Source organism: Linepithema humile, chromosome 6 (assembly GCF_040581485.1).
Source record: "Linepithema humile isolate Giens D197 chromosome 6, Lhum_UNIL_v1.0, whole genome shotgun sequence".
NCBI classification, from domain to species: domain Eukaryota; kingdom Metazoa; phylum Arthropoda; class Insecta; order Hymenoptera; family Formicidae; genus Linepithema; species Linepithema humile.
The window spans coordinates 6,445,850-6,472,923 of record NC_090133.1 but is presented as its reverse complement, the minus strand read 5'-3'; the positions used below and the strand labels follow the sequence as shown (position 1 = coordinate 6,472,923).

Sequence of the window (27,074 nt, the reverse complement as noted above, 5' to 3'; positions counted from 1 at the left end):
TTTACTCATGTTTCGACGAGATGCTCTCGAAGGCCACCACTTTGCGACTATAAAAAAAAAACATGAAAACGAAAATCGTCATGATCCAGCGTTGTCTAAGCTTTTTAAACGAACAGAGAAGAGGAAACCCTTTTCGCGAGGCGGTTTAAAAGAAAGAGAGAATGTGAACGAGCGACAGAGCGGGAGAGCGAGAGCGAGAAAGCGAGATGCCTGAAAGCGAGGACGAAAAATTGTAATTCGAGAGACTGAAAACCGAATGACAGAGTGTGCAAAAGGAATGAGAGAAAGAGAGAAAGAGAGAGAGAGAGAGAGAGAGAGAGAGAGAGAGAGAAAGAAAGAGAGACAGCGTTAAGGGACGAAATATACCTGTGGCTCTAAACTCTAAATATGTACTTATTACACTTGTTATGCTATCGATAAGTTTATATTATATCTCTATCGTGACAGAATTTACGACGTATTGTACGTGATATTATATTTATACGGGCTGTTACACACTCTATCTCCGAAAACTTCCATTTCACCGCGCGACCGAGCGAACGCGGGTTTAGCACGCGAGATGCGCAGGAGTGCGATAAGGAGGGTAAGAATAGGAAGGAGAGAAGCGCTGTCGGGGACGAGGAAAGCATCCAACACGCTAAACGGCACAGACGTATCCCTTTTCTCTCGCCTTCGCCCGGAAGTATCGATTAGTCCTCGAGATTTTCGTGTCGGAAACTTTAAACCGACATAGCGAGTCTTTTATTGAGAAAAATCGTTATCGGGATGTGCCGGGAAGAGCCGGGGGAGGGCAGGATGGACCATTGTGGAGGAGGGTCAAGACCTCGGGTTTCGCGCAGGCACGAGAGCCTCGGTTCAGCGGAATTTATCGCGAGTCCACGATGGGCTCGAGCGAGCGAACGCGCTGTGAATCCAACCGGCTGACAGACGACAAAATGCCTGCGCTTCCTCGAGGTCGCCGGCGGGCCGAAGGTTGATTAATGGCGACAAGCGAGACGAGAATGGGTTCGACCTGTCCGGTGAACGAGAAAGGGATTAAACGGAAAATGGTGGTTCATAGTTGGATTGCGAGAAAGATGGAAAGAGAGAGAGAGAGAGAGAGAATACGTTTACATCGCACGTGACGATGCAGTTGGTGGAGTTGGAGAGTCCGTGAGATCTGCGAGGAACAATAGACGGGCGACGAGGAAAATGCAGCTGCGGGTGCGGAGGGAAACGAAGCGACTGCAGCCGAGAAATCCTAATCAAAACCAAGCGGCTGGGAAAAGAAGGAGTTGAAGGAGGAAAAAAAAAAGAGAGAGAATTCCAGTTGTAAGAAGCGACGCGAAGGGACTGGTCTTTCAAAAGACGCGCGCAAATGATAGCTTTCCCCTTTTCCCTTATTCTGCGCCGGCCGACGCGGAAGAAACTATCACACAAAGACTCCCCTCGTAACCCAGCGATTTCCTCTGCGCCCTTTGCTTCCAGCTCTATCCACAATTTCTCTCTTAGTTCCATAGCGATAGAACGACTCACAAAGCAGAGCATTGTGCGTGCGTGCGCGCGCGCGCGGTCACGGAAATTAAAGCGAGAGACTCATTCCGCGGTTTTGTAATATCCATCCAGCCAGACGGTTATTAGAACATCCATCGCTTCGACGTGGGGAGAGAATGAGGATTTTCAAGATCGCTCTGTGAACCACGCTCGTATCATCGTTACTCTCGCTCGTTGTCTTCCTCGCACCGCGTTCCGTGGTCGCGCGCCTTTTATCCAAGACTGTGTAATTATGCGAGAAGTAAAACCCTGCGCCATTGCGTTCGCACGATCGGCATCGCGCGATCTCCATTTCGTTTTTTAAACTGTTACTGAGCTTGTTTTTAATAAACTTGTTTTTTTGTTTGTTAGAACGGCAGCGGGCCGGGCGGCGAATCCGGTGGACGAGCGAACGGGTAAGTGCTTTGCGTCATTATCTTTCTAATTAAGCCCTTAATCCTGTGCATTTGTTTTTTACGGTATAAACTTTACGTACTTATTTCAGCGCTGCTGTATAATTAATCGCACAACGATAATTTTAAATAGCATATAGTTTGTTTTACCTTAATCGGTTTCTGCTTTGATCCAAACCCGATGGTTCCTAAAGCAAATAAAATACATATGAGAAATATTTATATTTCAAATTATCATAAATATTGAACTATTTTTATGTAAATCCTCTCTCTAATATATTATCCAAAATAAAAAAATTACAAAATCAAATACTGGAAAATTTCGGAATCATGCTCTCATCGTATTTCAATTTTGATAAAATACATTCAAATTCTCTCTACATTAAATTTTCGCAAATATCATTTATCATCATTTATATATATATATATTTGTATATATATCATTCACATAAAATATTATTTTTCGACATATATTCTATATATTCGTAATTTCAAATATAGCAATATAGCAATATTATGAAATGCATGAAAAAATGAGTATTTACTTTGTGATATATTAGATGAGCGTATATATACTCTGACGCGTCATTTTTATAAAATTTTATATTAAATGTGAAAAAATAAATTGTGCGCGATAACGGGAAAAATATGTGTCTCGGTTCTCCAGAGAGATGATTCAAGGTAGCTCAATCGTTTTTCTTCGAACGTCATATGTGAAGCAGTAAAAAAATCGGTGATAAAATTTTTTCCAATTCTTACATGCATCAATATTTCCAATGAATTTCCCTTTTGAACCGCACGAACGGCCTGTCATTATCTGACATATGAGAAAGACTGAATTATGTGAGTGGCAGCTCTTAGATCTCGGGAAAGCCCAGATGCGCGCCATACTTTACCGCATTCTTTTTCCCGAAACAAAATATCTACGATGCAGCAGTGTTAAATCAAGCGAATGTGTTTCACATGATATTTTTAACAAATTTTTGCACAAAAAGAATCACATATAAAATTTATTTTTGACCGAAATTTTTACGGCTTACTTTAATTTTCATGTACATTTCGCTTCATTACGTTTTTCGCAAATTTTTAATTTGTCAGATACCAAAGAAGTTCGATAAAAAATTCTGAATATACTTTCACGCTTATGATAAATCAGGTAGGAACAGATTTGCCGAGACTTGGATTTCTTGGAAACTTTCTAACAAGCACAAATTTCTATCGCGTAGGTACCCCGCAGATTTTCTAACGCCCTAAATCTTGCGAGAAAATCTTGCCTAGAACTATTGCTAAACTCGAGTCTGCAGTTCGATTCAAAAGTTCAGTTCATTTCCAATCCGCGCGGAATCGATCACAGGCTCATCGTGCGAACGCTTTATCGTCGCTCATTCCTTCCGGTATCGGACTATCCGGACGTTCCAGCTTTTAATTGATTTCCTGAAGTTATTCCGGAAATTTATAATATTGTGCTTCAACGGTCAAGAATTACATCCACCGTTTGCGATAATTTCAACGTGAATAGAATTTTTGTGATAAATATCAATAATAACGATGGTAAATATTGGTAATGGTATAATAATAACAAATTAAGGCTACGATATTACAGCAGCGAACTAGAATGGAGAATCGACACGATCGTAGATTCGCGCTGGCGCAACTTCCGAAATCTTTTTTTTTTGTTACAGACATCCAGGCGACAATCCTTTCTACAGCACCATCGACAGCATGCCGGACATTCGACCGCGACGGAAGTCGATACCATTGGTTTCCGAGCTGGTAGGTAACCGATTGCCCATTAATACCATTCTGCCATTGTCTCCGCGTATACATTACAATGTATAAGTACACCGTGTACACACATACATATATGTACATTGCCTGGACCGTCCGTACATATATTCGTCGGAAATAATTACCGATCCGACGAAACGTTCTCGTTGTTGTCGTCAACGTTATCGTCGTCGTCGTCGTCAAACATTCCTTAAAATACGATCCCTCTTCACTTCCAGCACTGCGGCACCGGTTCGACCTATCTCGATCGTTGCGGCGATTATGCGCCCGGTTGAATTTAATTAATTCGCTCAGCTCGAGGCCGTTTCCTCTAATGCGCGCGGTTATTTTAGAATTTTAACGCGTCCCCCTCCGTGCGCGCTTTGTGACTCTGTGCTCCGCGCTTGCACTCCGGCGGAACGTAAAATGAAACAGAGCCAGAATTAATTGCCACGATATGCACGACGTGCGCACTTTTGGTGATGCCCACGCGAGATACGTGAGAACTCGCCGCGAACGGCGGGCATATAAATTATAATTGCGAACGCTCGCTGATGCGGTCGAACGCGTGGAAATTTCTGTAAAGCACATACATTCGGTACATTCCGCAACGCCACTAAATAATAATATAATATATTTTTAATATATATATATATATATATATATATATAACTAGTCTGCCATCTAACATATCGCTATATCTATCTTCGATGAAATACGACCGACTGGCGGATGTGATAAATCCATTTGCGAGATGCTGCGAGTGTCGAAGCGAGCCGTAAAATGAACTGACATTCGCCATGCGATCAATCGGGCGACACGTGTATCGATTATGCTAATGCATTGGATATTCCAACGATCACGACCGACGTTATGGTCGTTTTATCGCGTTTTCCTAAGGAAAGGCTGGGCAAAGGACCACACCTCGCGTTTCCGCTTCTTTTATGAATATAAATTAACGAGCACAGCGTGAAATTATAACTAAAAGTTACTTCGAATACTTAATTAGCTTGTCGTCCGACAAAAGCATAACAACTAGCCGTGTTCTCTCGATTGCAAAACAACCATCGCTTCTTCTCCAACTTCATCTTTATTGCGCGAGACGACGACGGCGACCCGAAATACCTTTGTCACGAGATCTAACTCTATGTATCGTATACGACGCATCCGAGGACACGACGTGAAACGAAAGCATTTGGACAAAATGGAAATTCTGAGAAATATTCTCGTATTATAACGAGAAGCATCGTGAAGTGAAAAGTCCTCCGATGTGGCTCGTAACGAGCGTGTATCTCATCGTGACCTAATTGCGTGTTTTACGTTTCAGTGTTATCGTCGTTCCCCGCGACGAACCGAATTGCTAATTTTTCTAAAAGCCGTCGCAAAGTGTGAACGATCAAATCTAACAAAATATTTTTCTCCCGTGTAAATCCTTTTCTTCCTGAAATTCCTGTCAAATAATACATTTCATAATCCTGAAAACGGGATAGATTGTGGTGTCTATTTATTAATATCCTAAATATATTCATCAATAAGTAAAATAAATCCATCAGATTATTAAACATTGATATTTTTCCTGTAATTTCATTATTTCGACGAAGTTTCACGATTAAATGGCGATTATGCTCGCGATCGGCGAGGACACTCCCCGTAAAATTTAAATTTGCAATTTGCTGATGCGACCGATTTCCAAGCGGTGCTTTTATCTCTAACGGATCGATCGAAAATGCTTGAAACTTGCGATTTAAAATTCGGATCAGTCGGTAAACCGCGACGATTTGTTCCGTTTGTCAACGTATAGACGATGCGCGGAACAAAAACAAGCAGTCCGCGAATCCTTTTAAGTAAATCGCCTTCCGCGATAACGCATTTAGATCAATCAAGTAAGAGTAGCTGAGAAAATTACGTCTAAATTGCAAAGGAAGAGAGCGAAAAATATACATGAAGCGCCGAGAAGATATAAAGGCAGGTGACGTTCTGTATATTTTTTTTTTCTTCGCACCGTTATTATATGCAGCATAATGACGCGCGTGCCCCAGACGATAATAAAAATGTCTTGCCTACGTCACGGATGCCATTGCAAGCTAAGTGCTCGCGTGTATAACTAGTGCGTGATGCTTTAAATGAAATTCTTAAGTAGTTTATCGATCCGCGCTCCGGAGAAAAGCGCTCAGCGGGGATAAGTGTGTCGCGCAAAACGTGATTTAATTTAACGCTAAGAAAGTGAGACACCGACGGTAATGTAATCTCGTCAAATCAAAATTGGAATAACTGAAAACTCGAGTTTTCGACTGACCCATTTAACGATTGGCGCGTTTCACATTGAAAATTGTAAATCTTCGAGATTATTTAAGAACCCCGATTAAAATTTTCCTGTTATGTCGGTTTAATGTTAGAAAATTCACCGATCCCACTTCTTTCTCTCTCTCTCTCTCTCTCTAATATTGCACTCCATTCCCGAATAGAATCCTCTACATCTCTTTAGATTCCCGGAGTCCGATGTCTGTCTTCCTGTATGTTTGTCTCCCTGTTTAATGTTAACAATTTATAATTGTTGTGTATCTCATATATAACTTGGAAACCTAAAGTTTCGCGACGTAAAATATATTTTCATGTGATATCATGTCGTGAATAAAATTTGTCCAGGCAGTTCGTGAAAAACGCGAGAAGATTACTGGGTTATAACCGCGGAGCGTTTTTGCGTCATTCGTCGGAAAAATTGCAGTAGCAGCGGTAAACCACGCACTGCACCTGCATCAGTGTCGAACAAACGGAATTGACTGACCACGCGGAAAATGCGATTATCGCCCAGTAATTTTGGCCGTTAAATTCACCACGGAGGCATAAATTTCTGAAGTGCAAATTATTACTGTTGTCTTAATTTAGCATCACGAAAATATATAATATTTTTTTTCAACAAAAAAAAAAGATATAATTTAATTTTCTATCTTTTTACACCACGCGGTATTCTCAAATTATGCTCTCCGTGCTGAATCAGTCCTAATTACGTTCGTTAACATCGTCTGTGTGCCTCTCTTGTGGTCCTAACTTTTAAAGTATCTATATCCATATCATAATTAAGAAGAAAAAATCGCAAGTAATACACGTACTAACCGGCATATAATGCTATTTTCTTTGTTTGTTCTCTGTGGCGCCCGTTGTTGTATCTACCTGAACACCTGAAAAAAAAAACAAAACCACTCACTGAAAAAAACCTCTCAAAAAATCTCAAAAACTCTACCTCCAGGTCTTGAAGGTACTAATTAAATGCCTCCTTAGCCAAGTCAATTAAAAGCTTGTTCAAATGTTCGCATGTGGATTTTTTTAATTTTCTTCTATTATTCTCACTAGCTACGTATACCGTACCACTTTTTCTTTACTCTTTCACTTTCTTTCCGTTTGCTGTACGGTTTGTCTCTCTTAGTTCTTTGCTCTTTACTGTTTTTGCGTTTTAGTTCAGACATGTGTTCTTTTTCTGCCTGATGAGTCAACGGCAAAGGGAATATGCATGCTTCCCTTGCTGCGAATCGTTGAAAGTGGCGTTCTTCCCGGCTGAAGCAGGAACAATATGTAGAAACTTCTTGATTACATCTCCGATTTGATATCAGTCTGTTACACGTGTACTCGTTAGTAAACAGAAGCCGGTGTAATTTTGTTACCTGCCGGACATGCAATTCCTATCTACCGCGAATGAAATATCGAATACGAGAAAATAGCGCACCAAGTCTCCAGCGACTCGTTCAATTCGACGCAGTCGGTGTTCTGATCCGTATAATTAGAAACAGCAGATGTTTGCGCTTCAACGAAACGCACTGTCGTCATGCTTTTTACTTGTAATTGCGTGTTTTTGCATGCAAATATTGATATAACTATATCTTCGATAAGGCAAACGTCAGCAAGAATTAAGCGAAAGCGGATTAACAATCTAGAATCTAGAAGAATTCTCTCAGACAATTACCTCTCTCGCGTGCATTTCAATTTAATCTACGATCCAATAGTTTCTAATCTTTTGACAAAGAAAGTAATTAGTCCCATCAGATAATTTTGTTCTATTTTCGAATCTTTCTCACCTGCATGAAAAATTGTTTGCTGTTAGATCATCAGTATATCGCACGAATGTCTTTGGTAGCCATAGATACGTGTGTTACGAATAGTTACGAAAATATAGTCGTAAGTAGATATTTTAATGAGACAAAATTAAAAAAAAAAAACAACTCGTTTTAATTCGCTTCGACTCGTTTCATCTAAAGCTTTCTCTGACTTGCTTATCCTTTCTACGTTTCTTTCGCTTCTACACCTCGCTTCTACGTCTCGACGGCAGCGAACGAGAGAAGGAAGCGAAGGAGACGGACGTTATTGTTAAGAAAAACAATATCACGCGCTACTCTTACGGGATAAAATTAAATTGCCGCGGCGCCCTTCGTCGCTCCTGTGCAACGTCGCAGCGTCCTTCGCCTGATTAGGGGACGTATTAGAAAAACAGTAGCGCGACAACGTATGCGAATTACGACCGATAAAAGCGAGATTAGTGCGCGCGGAGTAACGCCCGATTATATGGACGAGACAATAGCGCGTGTACGGTTCGCGGGGCGCCGTGCATAATATCTTAATTGAAATCTATGGTAACCACAAATCGTATCGCGCACCGCACCAGACGCCATGATCTAATTGGATTAGATTCTCTCTCCGTAGAGATTACGCTTTATCTATCTTTCTTTCCTTCTTCCTTTCTTTCTCTCTCTCTTTCTCTTTTCCACTTTCTACTTTTCTCACTCTTGTCTTTTATCATTATTCCAGTTGATTTATAAACTTTCTGGAATCTTCACTCCAATCACATTTTTTTATTCTTGCCTTTCGCTATTTTCTTTCACTACCATTCTGTCTTCATTCTAATTTCGATCTTACACAATATTACGTCTAGCACACGTACATACGTACACATTTGCAATCGACATGCAAATCCACGTTGCACTGAGACTGCGCTCGACCTTATTAAGCAAGGTCAATTTCTGATTAGTCTCTCGTACAATTTCCGTTTGGAGTCTCGACATACGAGAGCGTATAATCCAAACCTTCGAATCGGATCTTGTTACCGGTTCTGATGCGCAGCAATCTTGTTTGTTGACCGTCGAATTAATCATCTCCCGTGTCTCTCCACGTGGAGATTATCATATAATAAATAATACGAAATAATACGTTTCAATCCCTAGCGCACAAATATTTGCGCACAAGTATTCGAACCGACTTCTCGTGCGCGTTTCGTTCGTAAAGTATGCTCAAACGCCGCGCGGTCAGTAAAGCTACTTGTTAAATTTGTAAAGCGCTTCGGGAAACGCGCGCGGCTTGTCCAGATATGTAAATGTCAGCCAACTATTATACATACGTTGGTGCGTTAAATATAGAAGATCCGGAAAACGTCTGCTTTAACATTTGCAATACAATCCCTTAGCGTACAACTTTTGCAAGGGTTTGATGCATATATATATATAATAAATATATATATATATGTATGTACATAAACTACATTTATATACCTACTTCATAAAACTTGTAAATAGAAGTTGGACTTCATCGATATTTCACTTGGCATGGGAAACTGTAATGTCACCGCTTCTTTTACGTCACAAGATTTCTCCACGGCTTTGGATTTGTTTCTATCTCGCAAGTTTTGCCGACGTTACTGCAGCGGATGCAATTTAATCTCGATGTCAAGTTGCTTTTTAAAAGTGTACTCACAGTTATCTTTAAAAATCTATATTATTATTCTTAAATAATTCTTACAAGAAATTCTTTTCTTGTCATGTCACGCACTTTTTTGATTCGTAATTAACATTTTAATCTCGGTGTTGAAAAATATTTGTAAATAACACCTCACGAAAAACTCTTTTTCGTATTTCTTTTCTTTCTTTTTTTTTTGGTTTTACTCACGTTACTCACAGCTCTCGAATTTATTTTATTTATTCTACGCTTCTTCTCAATCTCTTGTTCATTCTTTCTCTCTCTCTCTATCTCTATCATCCTTTCAGTTTCTCAGTCCCAGGACTTTACAACTGATTATGCAATAGAGAGACTGGAAGGCGTTAGCTCTGTATCAGATGCACATTAATCTTTTATCTTTTCCCAGACCATGGCGGCGACGAAGAGGAACGCTGGCCTGACGTCCGCCGTGCCTCGAGCGACGCTGAACGACGAGGAGCTGGTAAGGACTCGCCCTTTAGTCATTACACTTCATCATCGCCACTTCGCGTCACCGGTTAATAGACCAGGAGATACGTGTTTGCCCTGTATGAGGAGGGTTTGGTCACCATCGCGCCGCCCTGTTGGTATTTAAGTACTCTTTGCAAGTTACGCTTAAAAGGAGGGACAGCGACCAAGCTTCTTTCCAGCGGCATTTTTCAAGACTGTTATTGCGCGTTACGGCGCGGCGCGCCACGTTAGTTAGTGCGATATAAATCATGAGGCGAAGCTTAAGAGCTCACTTACTTCCTACCGAGCTGCGTACCCTCGCGATGATCGAGGGAAGGAAAAAAGTTTTCTTTTTCACGTGAAAGTGAAAGCAAGAGAACGCACGCTTAATTCCAGCTGCGGAAAAGAGGTATTTAGGACGAAGGGTAATATCGAGAAGAAATATGGAGACAGGTGACAGGGTGGAGTTAGGTCGCACATCATTTAATTTTAAGTTTCAATACCGGCGGGAGACCGGCGCCGAAGGAACTCGACTTAACCACTGGACTTTCTTTTCTTTTCATACGAAACGTGCCGCATTTTATCCTCATTTCCACGCTATTTTCTTTCACGTAAGTGTGACATAGCCTGTTTTTTGCTCTCTCTCTCTCCTTCCTTTAATCTTTATCTATCGCCCTTTCACATTTTGTATATTTCTCGAGAGCAACATGTAGCGATCTAGTGTAAAGGACATTAGCGGTTAGGACGTGCGAGATACGTATATACGTACGCGTGAATCGGCGTGTACGCACACATATGCATGCACGTATAAGAAGACGTACATACATACGTCCTCATTAGGCAACCAAGTAGTAGTCGGAACGCACACACGTGGATACGTAGGACATACAGGAGTCTACGGACTATCACGGCGCAGGGTACCGTATCAAAGAGACATAGCTAGGGCTAGTGCTAGGGGTTTCCGATGCCTGTGACGTCGGATGTTCCTCGTATGTCGGGTAATTGGTGTCCTCTTCCAGGTCACTTTGACGTGCGTGCGATATTCGGTAACGAGACATCCAAACCCCGTTCAAATTCGCGATTTATCCAAACGCTTCGAGAAAAGTAAACGATACTGTACGAGCTGAGATTCAATTATCTACCGCGCAGCATACGCTAACGCGAGATTCGGATGCGATGATATTTATTCGAATGGATATATCTTTGTAACGGTTCACAAAGGAATGTCAAAGTAACGCGGCAAAAGATAACTGTCTATCAGTCGCTTCAATTTTTATCTCGAAATGCAGTGTATACGGATTTTGAAAAATTCAAGCACCGTGGGAACATCCGGAACTCACACGTTAATACTATAGTGCTTCTTAGCGGATCGATGCTTTCACACCCCCGCCCTCGCCAGATAGTCGAACGACGTTGCCTAGAAAACGTTGCCAGAGCTCAATGCCAGAGCTTCTCCGTGTGCGGAAGCTCGCGGAAAAAAAAAAGGAATTTTTTTCGCGAAAGTCGCGAGAAGAGATAACGTGTGAATATTCTCGAACTCCGATATGAAAAACATGATGCAATTTCGCCTTTTGATGAAGAAGCTCGCGTGTGTGCTCGCGAAGATCTCTTAGGTGATCCCTCCCCAAGCATGGAACAAGAAAAGATACCCGGAAGAGAAAGAAAACGCGATAGAGATGCTCTCGAAAACCGTACGACGACGAGAGTCATCCTTTTTGTTTTCGAGAGGCATGAGCAAGTAGATATCGAGGAACCTAAAACAGCCTCTTAGCGTATCCAATTCGCTTCTGTTGGAGCTTCACAAGGGTTTCTTTGTGAAACGTCTGCATATGGTCTGCACATGATTGAGAATGCGATTAAGATCCAAAGGCACGAAGATCCCTATTAATTCATGAGGGAGGTTTTGCGAGAAACCGGCCGGACAAAAATGAGCGCTAATCCTTCGGTGCTCTACTTATAATTTGAAATGCAAAATTCGTGGATTAAAGCGAGTAGATTCGAGTCATTTCAGAAAAATTCTCATGCATATTGAATATCAATAGAAGTAATGTGAAATCAGCAATAAATTGAAAGAGCAATTTTCCTAAAAGGTCAGGCTAAAATCGGCTCACTCTTCAATCATAAATAGCCTCGTTAATATAATTCTTGTTATAATCTGATATATCGTACAACCGCGCGATCGATTTTTCATATACGCGCGGATAATAGAATTTTATAGCGAGCGCGACGTTCACTTAATCATACATTCGCTCGCGAAACGTCGGGAGTTCAATGTATTCTTTTTCAGATCGCAATGAATAGAACGCTCGCGGAATAATATTTGAAAATTTGATAATTGATGTAAAGCGCATTATATCGATCGCACGCCACGTTCGATATTGGAAATCGAGATTTGATGTGCCTTCCGCCATCAATTCTTCCAAAGGATTAATAATTCACGACAATGTTCGACGGTATCATTCCGCTCGTTCGAATACGTCGTAATACGTTAACTTTTACGAGTGGAGGACCGAAGTGGAAAAACGAAATGTCTGCGTAAACTACCCACCCGTCTCCCTTCCGACTTTTCTCCTCCGCTTTCTCGAGTACTGTTCTCCATTTGACGCAATCGCGATCAAACACCCGCAGAAGATGCACGTGTACAAGAAGACCCTGCAGGCGATGATCTATCCCATATCGTCGACCACCCCTCACAACTTCGTCACCTGGACGGCCACGTCGCCGACCTATTGCTACGAGTGCGAGGGTCTTCTCTGGGGTATCGCTCGACAGGGAGTGCGATGTATGGAGTGCGGCGTCAAGTGTCACGAAAAGTGCAAGGACCTGCTGAACGCCGACTGCTTGCAGCGTGAGTAACGTCAACACTTTTACTGTAACTTTACTGTACTTGGTTTCTCCGCGAGCGCAATTTCCGTGATTATGAAATAATTATTACTGCAAAGAAGGATATATCGAATTAATTATTTACTCACTACGGTAAATTGTCTGACTGAATTTCACGAGAAATATCAAGTTTTAATGAATTAATGTTGTTATTCGAAGTGAAAGAAATAATTGCTATTATTATTTAAACAAAGACGAGGTAATCATAGCCATAATCGTGTATTAAAACATTTCCTTGACGGGGGGGGGGGGGGGGATAATATATTTTCAAGTCCTCGAGGCGTCGAAGTCACAAAGGCTTTCCTCGCCAAGCAATAAGTAACAGTAATTAAGAGCTCGGGAGCCATCCATTAACGAGTGGGCAGTAGTAAAATCGGTTGCTCTTTGGCGAACGAGCAAGAACCGAGTGAGGTCGGGGAAAGCTTCGCGGTTCGTTAAACAGAGATTAGAGCGAATGAACGAGCTCGACCGGGCATACATTCAGTCGCGATCAGACGACTATTTTCCTCCTTCGCTGCTTTTACGTGAATTAATTATTAATTTGCTATGTAAGACACATCGACATCTGTCCGTGGCTTCTTGCAGCTACGCCGCTATTTCCGTAACCGGCCGGCGTCGACTTGTCAATAAAAGGATATTATTCTCGTCTGGTCGGAATTGATTCGTAACAAGATAATCGGACGATGGTTAAAGCGCGCCAAGATAAATTTCGCGCATTGACCGGTCTCGTGGAAGAATAAATTTAGGCGGAATACGTTCGCAAAGCTATCTCGCGCTTCGGTCCGATAAGGAAATCAATAACGACGCAATGGGTTTTATATAAACCATTTCCAATGTCTAATAATCGGGAAGTAACGATATTTTTAATGCCGTTCATCAGATTTTCAATTTGATCCCTAGCGGGATCTTTGCGTTCACTATAAATTCTCCTTTTTGTGTCTGGATACTATTCACTATCGATTTGTGTAGCGCGCTTTCAGACTAATGATTCCTATCCCCCCTCCATGCCCGACTCTGTCCTCGATAAAGTTTCTTTCCTTGATCGGACAGTCCGCGATTAATTTACAGCCTCTCTCTCTCTCTCGCTTTGCCCGCGCAACTCGCCGCACGACAGTTTGCTCCGTAATTCCGTTCTCGATTAATTTCCCCCACCGGTGTCCGTTGTAATTTCAATGTACCGGGTGTTTCGCGTCGTTTTTCCTTCGTCGGCCTTCCTTCCTTTTTCGTGCAAATCGCGGTATTCGCTAACCGCTTCGCAACGAGATTTCCAGTGATAATTAAAATCCACCGGTGTCGATGGTCGCGAATAGTTCCGATGCGCATTCGCGTGCAATTCGAAATCCATTCGATCGACAACTGCGTATCGAATCGTATCTCGCGTGCGAAATAGATATTTCGTTACCACATACTATCATCAACGCTGCATTTAACATATCTGATGTCCGGGGATTATATGGTAATCAAAATTGACGCGACTATTATGCAACGCGCAAAATGCACAGTCATCTGTCATGATTTGCGGTGCATCGTATCTTCTAGTTTGTATATAATTTTCTGAAATACAACGCCGGCCCGTAGCAACACGCGGTGTTGTGTTATTAGCAGCCGCATTCAGTCGATATAATGAAGCGCGAAAATATTAGTATTACTCAATCGCTGCCGATCATACGGCTTCACGCGGTATGAAACTCTACCTCGGAAAAAATAAGAACTTTGTTTTATCTTTTTTTTCTTTTTTTCACTCAAAACGTTTCATCAGTTGTTACAGCGAAAAACAGTGCCGCGTGCGCACGTACAATAAATCTTCTTTACGCGTAAAACACATTTTTCTCTCCATCAGAGATTGTAAAACAACGAGAATTTATCGACGCAGCGCGGAGGCGAAAATAAGAATTATTCTGCAACAAATAATTGGACGCAAATATTTAACTGAAAACCCATTTATTAATGCGTCGTTAATAAATATGAATTAAATATTCTTGTTCAAATATTTATAAATCTCGAAAATATTTATATTTCGCTATCCGATATGATTTTCACAGGGGCGGCTGAGAAGAGTTCGAAACATGGCGCCGAGGATAAAGCGATGAGCATAATCACGGCGATGAAGGATCGTATGAAGCAAAGGGAACGGGAGAAACCAGAGATCTTCGAACTGATTCGGTGAGTGTTCGCTTACTGCGCTCGCTTCTTTTTCTACTCTTCTTTTGTCACAGCCGCAGAAGTCAATGCAAAGCAACGAGAACCGTATTGTCGACCGTCGGCAGTTCGGGTTCGAGGACGAGTAACATCGTTCCGAATGTAAATCGATCCCGGTTGCAATTTACCGGTCGTCCGTCGTCACTGCTCGCTATTTTCGGAATAACAGATTCCCCAGTCGATTTCGAAATCGCTGATAATGCGCTGGTCGAGCGCATTGTGCAAACCGCATAAAGAGAAATATTTAGCATCGTTTCTGATCGCGACATGCGGCGGACTTTTAATATATACTGGATTAAAACGCATTCTCAACTCTACGAGCTAATTAACCGCCACTAACAACCCTTCTGAAGAGCTTCGCGTTCCAGTCGGGGCTCTCCCAGCTTTACGTGAGTGGAACGCAAATGCCGTTGCGAATAAATCGCCGCCGAGTTGGATCTATTCCACAAGCTCAAACATAGGAAATCGTTAAACGCTGCACAAACATCGTTCGCGCGAATATTAATGTGTCGCGACACACCCTCGGAATAGCGCGCTATGAATACACGAGAATTGTTTCACGACAAATACGGCAAACGCGATTCTCAACTCTCAATTCTCGGAAGCTGTTTTATTATCGCGGATAGTAGTGTATATACATTTTACGATTTCGCATTTTATTACCGAAAGAGTATCGATCATAATTATTAAGGTATAGAAGAAATAATTTTTCCATTTGAAACCGTGAACAGATGTCGAAAGCGCTGATCGATAATTAAAAGTCAAAAGGTGCTGTGAAATATTAATAAATCTTATACCTATTGCTTAAATCGGGCTTGCGAGTAAGGCTTGCGGAGTAAAAACTAAACTGAGAAAATGAATAAGCTGCACGGATTGCAGTAATGATGCAACATTCGGTTATCATTTCCGTAATATTATCGATTTTAACGATAATGGGAAACACAAGATCTGCTCCATTAAACAAACGTGTTACTCTCGTGCAATTAAATTATAAGCTGCTAAATAATCTCGCGAATTAATATTATCCGCTTAATAATCGACACATTGACATTTATTTATTTATTTATCATATTATTCTACTTCGAATTCCTGATCATTCTTGCACCCGATAGAAGCAAAAATATCACCGTGACAATAAACGATAATCCGATAATACGATCGATCAAATATAAATATGATAATGCAGGACGTAAATTTTGCCTCGCTCGTGAAAATGTTTTATAATCAGACCGCATGTGCGTTAAATCATTTAAAGGCATCAAAACCCGATGTGCTTACGGTAAATGATAAATGGGCACCACAGGCGGCTTTGGCACGTCGTCATCGTTATAATAACCGTCTAATCGCATTTGCGCACCTTGCGTCAATCCGTCGCATATCTGCCGTCGCCCCTGCCATAATTAATTAAGCTCCGAGCTATTCGAGATATTCCCACGCCCCACGTTACGCAGTTTCGATCTTATTACTCGAAACAGCTTGTTATCGCAGTGATTGTAAACATCGATGACGTACGGCTCCGTAAAAGCGACCATCATAAAAGCCAATTCGGCAAGCAGTTGATTAACGAAAATCAATCTTAATTGATAAAATTCGTACGAGCTGCATTATTCTGTTTCAACAATTGCACTGATAAATCGATACTTGTTTAATTAGTCGTACATTACCATGTTATGAAAATGTGTTTTTTGAGCGAATAATTGCAAAATTGATTTGCAATTAAGTGGAATTTATCCCAGATAGAATATCGTCGATAATCTTTTCAAATTATTTTCGATTCGCGCAACGAGAGCCTCGCTTTGAAATGCGTAATAAAGATGATCCCACGCTCGACACTTTATCAGCAAACGCATGAATTAATCGGCGTGCAGAATTAATATCCGCAGATATTTTCCTCATTTTCGCCGAGTATTACCGGCGTCATTTAGCTTCTCGGTAATTAGCACGCGCAAAATTAGCGAAACAGCTGCAGCGATCATTATTACGCGCCAAAGCGGTCCAGTCGCTTCTACAAGAAATATTATGCAGCACGAAATGTTATGCTTTAACATTATATTATACATTATATATACACACGAAAATCGTTATTAATTTAATATCCCAGGCGACAATAATTAGTTGCATTGCAAATTAACGCTGCTTGTATTCAGCGGCGATAAACTAGAATTAGTCTCGTAATTAATTAAAATACATAAACGAATACAGCAATGCAGTGACGACGGTTATTAGTGAAGGTTAATGTAAAGAAGAAAGCAAGTGAAGCTTGAAAGCGTTCAAAGGCCCGATCTCGTCTTCTCTGTAGGATGCACGTTAATCGCGACGATCCGTCCGGTACGAATCGCATGGCTGATCGAGCGCCTATATCTTGCTATCTGGCAATCAACGTTCTCGTTAACAGCTTGATCGATGACCAGTCGCTTTAATTAGAAGACCGTTTGTCCGACGCGTCCCAAAAATTCCCATCAATTCGGTCACCGTCGTGGCGTGTACACTCGATTAGCCTGTACTCGCGCTGTCGGAAATATTCAGCAAGAAACAGCGCATCGTTTAAACGAACAGTTGATCCTACAAAGAGAATTCGCGAAATATTACCCTCCGATAGAAGCTCGCTTGTAATCATCCCGGCGATCGTTACCCTTTCACAGAACCCGCTCTCTGTAAAAGCGAGCACGGTTTTTGCCGAATTACAAAAGAATGGCTGAAAGCGTACGTGTCGATTCAAGCTCCATTCGTGCCGTCGCGAAAGATTTTTCTTTTTCTCCACGCGACACACCTCGCGACGGAGATCTTTTTTTTCTCTCTTGCAAATATCACGCGGCGAAAGATAATTTCACGACGACGGGCAGCGGATAGGACGAGATCGCGGCTGTTGGCACAGCTCATGTGATAGAGAGTCTCGTGGGAGTTTAGGTCAGTCTTCGGGGTCGACGAAAAGGCGCACGCGAATCACATGTCGTCGGTGGAGCAGTCTGTTTTGGATGGTACCAGCAAGTGGTCGGCGAAGATCGCTATTACAGGTTTGTGGGCAGCTGGCCGGCTCCTAAAAAAATCTCATCTTGTGTGCATCTCCGTACCCTGTGCTGCGAGCGGGCATCCCCGCGGTGCTCGTTCCGACGTATATATTATATATGTGCTGCCTACGTATGCCTACGTATTTTAAATCTCATGTACAGCGGGAGTCTTCCCCTCCCCGTACATATACCTAGTGCGTGTGCGCGCACGATTATTTCATCCTTCTTATTACTGTCATTACACCTTATTATGAGATTTGGCGATAATAACTGGCTCTTGGTGGCTGCCGTGCGTGGCTGTGTTGTATTGATTGCCATGAACGTATCGACATTGTACTATGACTGCCGCTGTCCCATATGTGATGCCATTGTCGAAACGCGCTCGACCATCGTGCGATAACGCGGAGATATTGTGAAGAGAGTTGTCTCGTATCGAGCTACAAATCGCGCACTACAATCGCTCACACGTGTCTCTCTCTTTTTTTTTTTTTTTTTTTTTTCTTTTATTTGCCTTTATAACTTTCTTGAACCGAGTATACCTCACGTCCGGCTGCATCGCAAAGTTCTGTCACGATGGTCGAGCGATACTTTCGTTCAACGTTCCTTGCAACACCTTGACTTATATTCTCCTATTTCCACCCACAGCCCTGACACAAACCACCACTGTATGTGCGCGCGTGTACGCTATGCTGCTGTCTTTTTCTTTTATGCGCTGCGTTTTTTGCGATCTACATTTGTCCGCTGGATGTAACGGTGTAATGTTGCGCGCCGACCATTAGTGTGCGAGACCATTAACTGGATATTACCCTCCCTTATCAGTGTCTCTCTTTTTTTTTTCTCCCTCCAACGGAGAATTATCGCCTTCGCTCGCAATTTCGCACCAATCCCAACTGCCGCCATCGCCGCTGCAACCGGTCCATTTCGAACGACGATTGACGAAATCGAGTTTGCAGGCAGTTCTCCTGTTCGCTCATTTGCCGCAGTAGCCGGAGCGCAGTTTCGCGTTACATCAGCGAAACAAAATCTGTCTCTCTCTCTCTCTCTCTCGTTTCCGAGTCACTCCGCGAATTTCTCCCGGAAACAACAGTTCAATTACTGTCGCTCGGTAAAGCGCGCCTCTAGAAACTCCTGCAAACGCATCTCGGCCAGTTACATTTAGGAAAAATCACGAGAGATCTCCGGTGCACGTTTGCAATCCCAGTCGACGTTTGCGTGTTGCTCTGTTTACGCATCAGCTTGAAGATATACGAGTTTCCGCAGCCGGTGAGTACGTGTGTGTATCTGTACGTGTTTGTACGTATACGTGTGTGTACGTACTACTGCGTGTCGTGCGGTCATGCCGGTCAGGTATCACGCGATGCTCCTCTCCTCCGAGGGAATTCAATCGAAAGTCCATTAAGGTCACGTGTGGCAACTTGTTGTGGCGGCAAGTATGTGCCGTTGCCATTGTCTAAGGTAAACTCGGTCCCGGCTATAGCTACCGCGCTGCCGTGAACGCGAGTCCCTGACCGATAGGCCAATATCACAGTGACGTCTATCGAAAGCAATCTACCAACCACCTGTAATCTTCGGTATATTGAGGACACATTCTCTCTCTCTCTCTCTTTCCCCCTAATGCATTCTACTATGGGATGAGAGTAAAAGGTACGAGGCATCGATCATCGCCTCGATCGAACGTGTCAGTTCAGCTCCTGAATCGACCTGTGGCGTCTCGTGGCAGAAGTAGGTCTCGCGTGTCAAAGATGAGAGAAATGAATTCGTCTCGATAAACGCCAGATTGGCTCAGCGATCTGCGTTGAACGTATCTTATTGCGAAGTAAGTAGGTTTCGCGCGTGTCAAAGAGACAAGGACGATGTATTATTGATTCGCAAGTGCAATTTGCAGATAGATTTGTCAGACGTAAGAAGAGTGGATCAAATTGCGCGTAATTCGAACGTAGTTTTTCTTTATTTGTGCGTGGCCTTACAAAGTTACGTTTTCATTGAAGAGAAAGCACCGTCAAGTCAGCTACGTGACGTCCGCCTCTCGTAAACAAACGGTGGGCTGCCGCGCGTATCGCGCGTATCGATCTGTTTCTTTCTCACGGATTGTGACTGGTGTGAAATATATCATCGGAAACACGTGCGGGAGTAGTGCGCGACTGAGGAAAAAGTATCCTGACCGAAATAACTCGCGTGACGCGCATCCCTCGCTTCTTTTGTATTCGCCGTCTCCGTTCCGCGACCGTAACACGTCGGCGGGACCATTGTGGCTTCGAACCAAAAGGGGAAGATGAATTCTTTTCCTCCCATTTCGTCGTCTCTCGTTACACCGGCGAAAATGGAAGAATAGAAGAAACATAAACGTAGCTCTTGCATGGTGTATACTTAATATTATACTTTAGCAGAGAGAAATTTAACGGCGTTGATCGATGGCCGTAATTCGAGAGCGAGTTTCGGTTTGTCGATACTTCCTCACTGTCAAACGCTTGGGAGGAAACTAAATTACCTTCTCTAAATTATTTATAATTCGATTACAAAGTTATACTTTGATTTTGAATTTTCCAGAAAGTTCTAAATGTCAACGTGAAAACCGTACTTTTAACCGCAAGCAAGAGAGCCGTTGTCATTTTTCGATGGAAGAAAAAAGAATTAAATTTCCCAGAATCGACAGACATTCGTGCTTCCACGAGCGAAGAGCTGTAACAAGTCAATCGCGTTATCCGACAGTGTCGATATAGATGCCACGTTTACAAAGTTCTTCATATCGTCGTTCGCCTTCGCGAAACGATTATTGCGACGGCCAGACGAAAGTCCCGAGTTGGCGATGGGCCACGTTTCAGTCGAGCAACAAGTTTTCTTATTCCAGACCGATAGATGCTATATGCCCCCGGTCAGCTATAAAACGATGCTAATTCTACAAATGGCAAGGTTAACAGGTGGCGATACGCGCTCGTTAACGTATCCGGGCGATCACGATGAGATAATACGCGCGTAATCGATTGACGCTTTCTGCATCCCGCACTGTGTACTTTGGGCGAAAGTTTGGCGGAACTCGGACGACTTTCTGTGACTTTCGACAGCACGGAACATACTTGGTTTCTCGTTTACTTCAACTCTCCTTCTACTATTTCTCCATAGGATCCGCAGAGCAATCACTCTTCTTCAACGTGAAAATCAATCGCGTTACTTCCGGTCGAATTATACTTTGAGAGATCCGAGTGGTCGCGCACTTCTAAACGGCGCTCGATCCATTCATCGAATTTCGCACGCTCGGCTTGCGCTAAATTCGCGATAGGGCGTACAGGAAACCGCGTAGAGAGGAAATAGTTTTTTTTTTCAGCGATCCGCTCCGGATTAAGGATTTAAAACACGCGTCTCGCTTCGCTTTTGCACACGAGATATAGGCGAATCCCGGACAAATATCCTAGTTGCCCTGGCTGCGCGAATGTACAACCGCCGCTAGCTATAGCTGGGCTGAATACAATCGCCGCTGCTGTTGGATGGTGTTGGATTGATTGCGGACGATCTCCCGCGCCTCGTGACGATCCCATGTCCTTCGGTGGCCTCCGTAAGACGTACACCTCCTGGAGGCACGCCTCGAAGACGCCGCCACGAGAGGACTCTCTTCTCCGAGCAGTCTCTAAGAGCGCGAAATGACGATGGGAGGAGGGGGAGTACGAGAGGTTGTCGAAGGACGATCCGATGACGAGGGAATTGTCTTCTTTTCAGCACGACGTTTTCAGTCGACCCGGATACGCACATAGACAGCCTCGAGCAGGCCGAGCAGATCGTCCTTGAGGGTACCAGCAAGTGGTCCTGCAAGATCGCCATCACAGGTGACACAATACTGATACCTTTAGAGCGTTTTAAACGATCAATAACCACAATCTCGATAACAAGCCAGCAACTCGGTTCTATAATTCACGTACACACACGCTTGGAGAGACACACAATTACACGAAAACTTATCTCAAATTATGCGAACGACTTTAACAATCACCACTTACGCATTTCTATAAAAAAAAGAAACTCTCTCTTCTCTCACTCTGAATCACCAAAGCAACTTTTCTAATCATTGAGATGATACAGAATGCATCATGTCCGCGAACTTTCTACCGTTTACGGATTCAACGATGAAGTTGGAGTTAATTCCGACCGAACCGGAAACACGACTACAACTTCACCCGGCAATCCGTAATCGAGAACACCAGCGGTGGCATTATGCACTCCGTACACATATAGCTTTCTATATAAGCACAGTCTTTCACGGATCTCGATTCTCAATCACCGTGTTTTAGTGCGCACGATTTTCGATTCGGTGCAAACACGAAAGATCTATGGTACAAAGCGCCGGGCATCGGGATGATAAGCAACGGCGTGTGATATATGAAGTACACTTCGCGCTGTGCCGCTGTACCGAGTTCGAGTTCGATGCATTCCGGTCGCACCCATATATACACACACACACATTGAATTCGCACACACTGCGCGATCGATGCGTTTCGTCCAGTGGACGAAGTCAAACCCCGAGGATCGATCGAGCGGCGCGCCTGAATCTCTGACGTAACTATTGCCGCAAGTTCAGAAATATATTAAAGTTGTACAATATATAATATATAACTTATATATATATATATATATATATACATATATACATATATATTGTTAGCGAGAAGCCTCATCGTTTCTCGCTGTTACAATGAAAACTAAAGCAATTTGCAAAGTTCCGTCGATCGGCCGAAACGTGCTCCAGCTTAACATCATTCCGGCTGAAAACGATTTAAATGTATCTCAACTCGTAAATTACCCTGAATGCATTTCTAGAACGACATTGTAGTATCGAGTCGATAAATAAAGAGTCAGTGAATTATGTCACTTATCTGTGCCGTCCAGAAATAGCTGGAATCTTCTTGACCACGAGCTACGTTTGTAGCCGGCCACTTTTATTTCTCTCGATTTTTATCAGATTGCCGCCGCCGCTAACGCAGATGCCAATAAAAGTAATAAGCCTGAAGCGTATCTAACTTTACAGCATTACAAGTAGCGTATGTCATAGAAAATTACAGTTCTCCGTTTGAAATTGCAATCGTAGCGAGAACGACATGGCAAGCGGGAGCAAGTTGCATATGTATGGCGCTTCTCTTCTCGAGGGGATCGATAGTTCAACGTACAGACAAGTGTAATAGCTACGCTCAGCCTCCGCAGTTCATCCACGTCGCACGTATAAAACTAAAACGCGTTTCTTATCTGCATAAAGCAAGTACAATGGGGTAAACAAGTTTCATTAAATAAAAAATATCGGAAAAATTATTGCCGACAATATTATCCCGTCGCTTTATATCGCAAAAGATAATGCTCGATTCTCATTTAATATTTCAAATGCGCAAATGCAACGGAGAATGCCGGGGAAATCCGGATTGACGCGGATCCTAAGCCAATAATAAGAAGCGCGATCGAAATACGATCGGAGACGTTACGTCGAAGACGCGCCGAAAACGCGAGAGAATAAGAGGCGAACAAACCGGAGGAGCGTCCGATGGGATTCGACTTTCTTTCTTTCGTCACTCCCACAACTGCCGCCGATAGTAAAATCCACAAATGGTGGAGCTGTCTCTCGTCGAGATGTGCCTGCAGCCCTGCACACCCACTGCGGGAATTCGCGCATCCCGCTGCGAGATAGAGAATATCCAGACTTGCGAGCGGAGAAATTTTCTCGACAGCTCTTAAATAACCGAGGCACGTCGAAAGGCTTTAGAAGACGATCCTAACATTTTGATTGGACGTAGGAAAATCTCATATCTTCCGTGATCGTATATTTTACATTTCAATAACGACATGACAATTTGTGCGGCGCATTTCAACTCTTTTTCGCGTTAATCGAAGCCGAACGAAGAGCTGCTAGACGCAAATACGGGGAAATACATGGATCTTAAACGAACCATACGTAATTTACCGTAAACTGCATTTTGTGCACTTAGCGTAATGCGAAAGACGGACGAATGCCAAGAGGCACTTTATTATTTATGATCAGCTGAAAAAGGTAGATGAGGTGATATTTGCGCGCCGGAACGCCGTTCCGGCGAGGAAAGTCGATAAACAGCGAGCATGGTGCGGCTGCGACGGAACTTTTTTCGCCTTTCAAAAGCTGCCGAGGTATCCGGTCGACGCTTTCCTAGTGCGCCGCTAACGGCGGAAGTAGCGAGAGGAAAAAGGAGGTCAAAGGTATGAAAAAAAGAGGTTACGGTTGTCCCACGTGAAACAGAGATAAGTAAATAGAACGCGGTGTAAAAAAATAAATCGGCAGAACGGCCTGCTTTAGATGTCGTTGCCGCCTTTCTAAACCTTTTTCTTTCTGCCATCGAGTTCCTTTCCGCGCGCACTTTTATACGCGCATACTCGGGCGAAAGCGAGTTTAAATAATCAAAAAAAAGGTGGAAGAAAATTGAGATAATTTCCGGTCGAGTTACCTCGCTAAGAAATTGCCGACCGCCGTTGTCAACCATCCGTTCGGTCGTTCGATAGACCGTTCTGCTCATGGCGTTTGCTCTGATAAAGAATTATATCGAGGAGAAAGAAGTAACGATATCGATCTGCAAATGAAATGTACATTTGGACCTCTCTTATATAAGGGAAATCAAGCGGCATACAGTTTTAACTGATATAAAATACTAAAAAACTGTATAAAATAAATAAGAGATCAAAGTTCAAATACATGTCGAAACCGGACCAGATTATTTAATCTGCCTTTGTAAACAGAATCGTATTTTTCATTTCACGTCGTTTCTACGACTTTGAGAGTAATCTGATTCCGGTCGTGCACTCTCAACGCAAGTTTAGCGGCCGCCATACGAGATCGAAGGAAATGAGCGACCAAACGGAGGGTGCCGGTGGAAGAGGCGGAGCGCGCGGATAACAGTCGGCGCCACTTCCTCTTCCGCCCCAGTAATCAAATCTCTTGACTCACCGGGCGCAAATTAAAATAGCCGAGATCCCTCTCTGCAGATTGCGCCCGAAGGTCGATAAGAGAGACGCGGGAAGAATTGTGTTATTCGTTATTCCCGTCGACGCGGAGAGAGAAATAATAAAAAGCGCAGTACCGCTGAACAATCGTGCGCCTAATCGTGACGTGGCGTGTACATCGCCGCAGTGTGATCAATTAAAAATGCATGCAGCTCGCGGCTCGCGAAAACCTACGCGTTAAATTAGCGGCGTGTTCGCGCGAGATTGAACTCGTTTGCGGAGCGCGTGGCTCAACACGTAGAATCGATATACATTGATAACGATCAACCTCATATCGTGTACACACGCGAACCAGAAATTATATACGTTCGATATACCGATGATAATTGCGATATTTGCGTTGCATCGCGGTCACTCGGCGAAACGCGGATGCGACGTTTTCTTTTTTGCGAAAACACGACGCGTTGCAACGCGACATACATTATACTCTAGCTTTCAATATTTAAAAATATCGAATTAGCAAAATGTCAATTTATAACGGATTGTGTAAAGCGCGTCGTGACAGTATAAAACGTGCATAACGCATTCACTCTTTGCTCGTATATATCATATCGTTTAACAGCAGGGAGTTTTCGACATTCGATAAATCTGCTACATTCATAATGGTTTGCGCGCAGTTCCATAAAGCACTCGATTTCAATTCCGAGCGTGTTTTCCGCCGCGTGCCGATTTACACAACACCTTCCCAGTCTTAAATGCATCGCGCGCAAACTCGGACGAACCAATATAGCATAAATCGATATTTAAATCTGAACGTGCGTAAAACTGACGCATCAAATTAAATAATTGTTATTGCATATACGATAACATTTTGCGCGTCATTATTTGTCAAATTAACGAAGTAGAGCTGTTCGTTTACGTCAGACGGCGAGTGCGCACGTTATGCCGTGGCGTATTACGCAGTTGGTTATGCAAATTACAACAACACAGACACACAAATACATATACACGCCGAGACTCTTGACACCTCACACGAAGTGGATTGTGGCGATGACTCGATGATTAATGAGATTAGGTGAAATCGACATTCGTCGACGGCAGGAAGCACCGGCGATCGTCCCCACTGCAATCGGCGGTGCGAATCGAAAAGAGTTAGTAGCATGGGCATGTGTGTCTGTCCGTCGATCCAAAAATTGGAGCACGTTATTAATATATATATATATATATATATATATATATATATATATACATATACATATACATATATACATATAATAACATATATATCTATTTATGTCAAATATCTCCTTTAATGTTTGTGAATTTGTATGCCTGTATGTATGTGTGCACATACACATACATACGTTATTGATATATGTACACGATCCACGCCGAGCTTCTGCACGCTTTTACGATGGCTGCCTACAATGGATATCAAGTGTCCGATCCAAATGGATGTTGAGCCTTTGCATGCATCTTCACGACGTGTATAATTATTTATGACCTCACGTAACGATAAATCAAACTTAAAAGTATCTCCCCCCCACATCGCCTTGCGATGAATATCAATTAATTCATCTGCATTCATCGATTTCTTATTCGCGCTCATATACGTTCTTTTTTCTCTAAAAATTAAAATCCACCGCAAATTCTTTTTCTCTTTCACGCGGAGTTAAAGTCGATTGTTTTAATTGCGAGTTTGAAGAGTTTGCGAAAAGCGCTGAGGTTTAATAATGGAGAAGATACAATAGGAGCATCGACTTTTCTCAATTCCTCGAATACCTCGAGATAAAACCCTCGTGGGACTCAGTACATTTTCAAACTACCTGTTTTTAATTAAATTCCCGCAAAAAGCAGAGTCATATTTATTCATTCGGTGAACGCGGCGCACGTACGAATAGATGAATACGAAACGTTTGAAAAAAAAATTCACTCCGAATTGCCTGCTGTCAATTATCCATGAACGCTGAAAGAATTATATCGGTGATGATGAAAAATCGAAACGGTTCGTAAATTCATATCTCATGCTTCCACGCCGAAAAACAAATTAATTTTCGTTTCTCTCTCAAAAATTGGTGATTATTAGAAATTAGCGAAAAATAATAAATAGAATACCTATAATATATTTTTGCAATTGTGGATTATTGCCGACGTAATGCAGTTT

General features: G+C 42.7%; 1 protein-coding gene across 16 annotated transcripts in view; it reads left to right on the top strand.

The window, feature by feature from the left end:
* unc-13 overlaps positions 1-27,074 on the top strand; it is a 93,655-nt gene that overhangs the window by 49,944 nt on the left and 16,637 nt on the right. For 13 of the 16 annotated variants that reach the window (XM_067356498.1, XM_067356501.1, XM_067356500.1 and 10 more), the window contains 6 exons: positions 1,885-1,928; positions 3,608-3,698; positions 9,817-9,891; positions 12,507-12,726; positions 14,804-14,924; positions 17,868-17,974. In XM_067356498.1, coding sequence (XP_067212599.1) covers positions 1,885-1,928; positions 3,608-3,698; positions 9,817-9,891; positions 12,507-12,726; positions 14,804-14,924; positions 17,868-17,974 — 658 coding nt within the window. Of the gene's footprint in view, positions 1-1,884; positions 1,929-3,607; positions 3,699-9,816; positions 9,892-12,506; positions 12,727-14,803; positions 14,925-17,867; positions 17,975-21,679; positions 21,787-27,074 lie in introns of all 16 variants that reach the window. The other 3 variants (XM_067356496.1, XM_067356504.1, XM_067356509.1) reach the window with 1 other exon arrangement.